Genomic DNA, 1638 nt, shown 5'->3' on the forward strand with positions numbered 1-1638 from the left:
GGTTCCCATCGTACTCACTCCATAAGCCCTGGATTAGCAAGATAATCAACAAATCCTCCCCGAGCCTGGAAGCGGCATCTAAAATAACCCGGCTTCTCCTTCCCGGCAGAGACATCCCAACCCGAGCCAAGGCCCGCTTCCCAAGTAACACGGGACGAACGCGGCCCCGGCGGAGGCCGGAGACTCCGCTGCCACCCCGCAGCCTCGTACCTCCTCGTCAGACTCAAACTGCACGTTCACCCCGTACGTCTCATCGATATTGTCATCTGCAAGGGAGAGGGGAGTGAATCCGTCGGAAAATCTGGGCACCACATGCAAGGATCACAGATCCCCCACACCCGCCCACACCTCTGCGCATCCACAAGATGAAAAGAACGTGGTTTGGGGGCTTGAAAACCATCCAAACCTTTTTTTTCCTGGCTCCTCCATGTGCACACACCACCCTGGAATAAGGCTGGGTTTGGCACCAGGAATCCGAATTTCCTACACACCCGCGTCCCCAAAGCCACAGCCCACCACAACGCCTCCCCGTACCCATGTTCTGGATTTCCTTGTCTCCTCCATAATCCGTGATCTTCTTCCCCAGGTTCACCAGCACGTGGTAGCGGGTGTCGTCGGTCTGTCCCAGCAGCAGGTCGATCTCCTTCCGCCTCTCCTTATCGCGCAGCTTCTCGTTCTTCAGCACTGCCAGGACCTCGTCGGCGGCTCCGCAGAGGATGTCACGCGGCTGCCAAAGCAACAACGGGGCACGCAGAGATGAAATTTGGGTACGGGGTCGGGCTCTCCTATTTCCTTACCCCCACAGAGGCACCGAAAGGCCACCCCCCGCGACGTCCCCGAACCCAAAAGCCGTCGCCGACAGCGCAAACCCATCTCATGGGATGAAAAGCTCCAAGATCCCAGGCTTTGAATCCTGGGCCGGAGCAGGGACAACCACCCCGAGGCACCCCCGAGCTCACCTGGTCCCCGAGAGCTGCCTGAATGAAGCTCAGCAACACCTCGTAGGTCTCGCGGGTCTCTTTGGTTTTGGGTTTGTAGATGATGCCCACCATCTCATCGATGCCCTCGGAGAGGAGGGTGTAACCCTTCATCTTGTTGATGTCGTGCCTGTCCTCATCACGCTTCCTTCTCCTGGAAAAAAGAAGGCGGGGAGCAGAGCGCCTGGGTCAGCCCCACGGCAGAGCCCTGCACCTGCTGCTTCAAGCAGAGCCGGTCTCTTTGATTTGAAAACTAAAGGAGAAAAAAAAAAGAGGTTGATTTTCATTTTTCATGGCGATTTTAGTTTCTTCACATGGAGCAAGCGACTCCAAACGACGCCGGGGTAACGCCTCTGCGCCCCCCAGCTTGGCGGGAGCCTGCAGCCCCCAAAACACCTCCCGCTACAAAATATTCCCAAAACCGTTGAACTGGACCCCGTTTACAGCCCTAAACCGAACCACCGCCGCGTTATTCAAAGACGGGAAGGAGAAACTCCTTGCCCGGAGCGTTTTTCAGGCGGGTTCTCACGCAGGGCTCCGCACCCGCACTCACTTGGCTCGTCTCTCCTCCTGCATCTGGGGTTTGGTCCGCTGGGCCTTGTCCCCCATGCGCGTCCCCTCCAGTTTGCCCACCAAGGACAGGACCTCTCCCGTCGGCTCA

General features: G+C 57.9%; 1 protein-coding gene across 1 annotated transcript in view; it reads right to left on the reverse strand.

Annotated features, from left to right (window-relative positions):
* Positions 1-1634, reverse strand: part of LOC104508969 (U5 small nuclear ribonucleoprotein 200 kDa helicase-like) — a gene marked incomplete at both ends in the record, with an annotated part of 4574 nt that extends 2940 nt beyond the window's left edge. The window contains 4 exons of the mRNA XM_010150749.1: positions 211-266; positions 535-727; positions 960-1131; positions 1531-1634. Of these exons, the coding sequence (XP_010149051.1) occupies positions 211-266; positions 535-727; positions 960-1131; positions 1531-1634 (525 nt within the window). The remainder of the gene's footprint in view (positions 1-210; positions 267-534; positions 728-959; positions 1132-1530) is intronic.
* Between the last annotated feature and the right edge of the window lie 4 nt (positions 1635-1638).

This window comes from Eurypyga helias, unplaced genomic scaffold, assembly GCF_000690775.1.
Source record: "Eurypyga helias isolate BGI_N326 unplaced genomic scaffold, ASM69077v1 scaffold44290, whole genome shotgun sequence".
Classification (NCBI taxonomy): Eukaryota; Metazoa; Chordata; class Aves; order Eurypygiformes; family Eurypygidae; genus Eurypyga; species Eurypyga helias.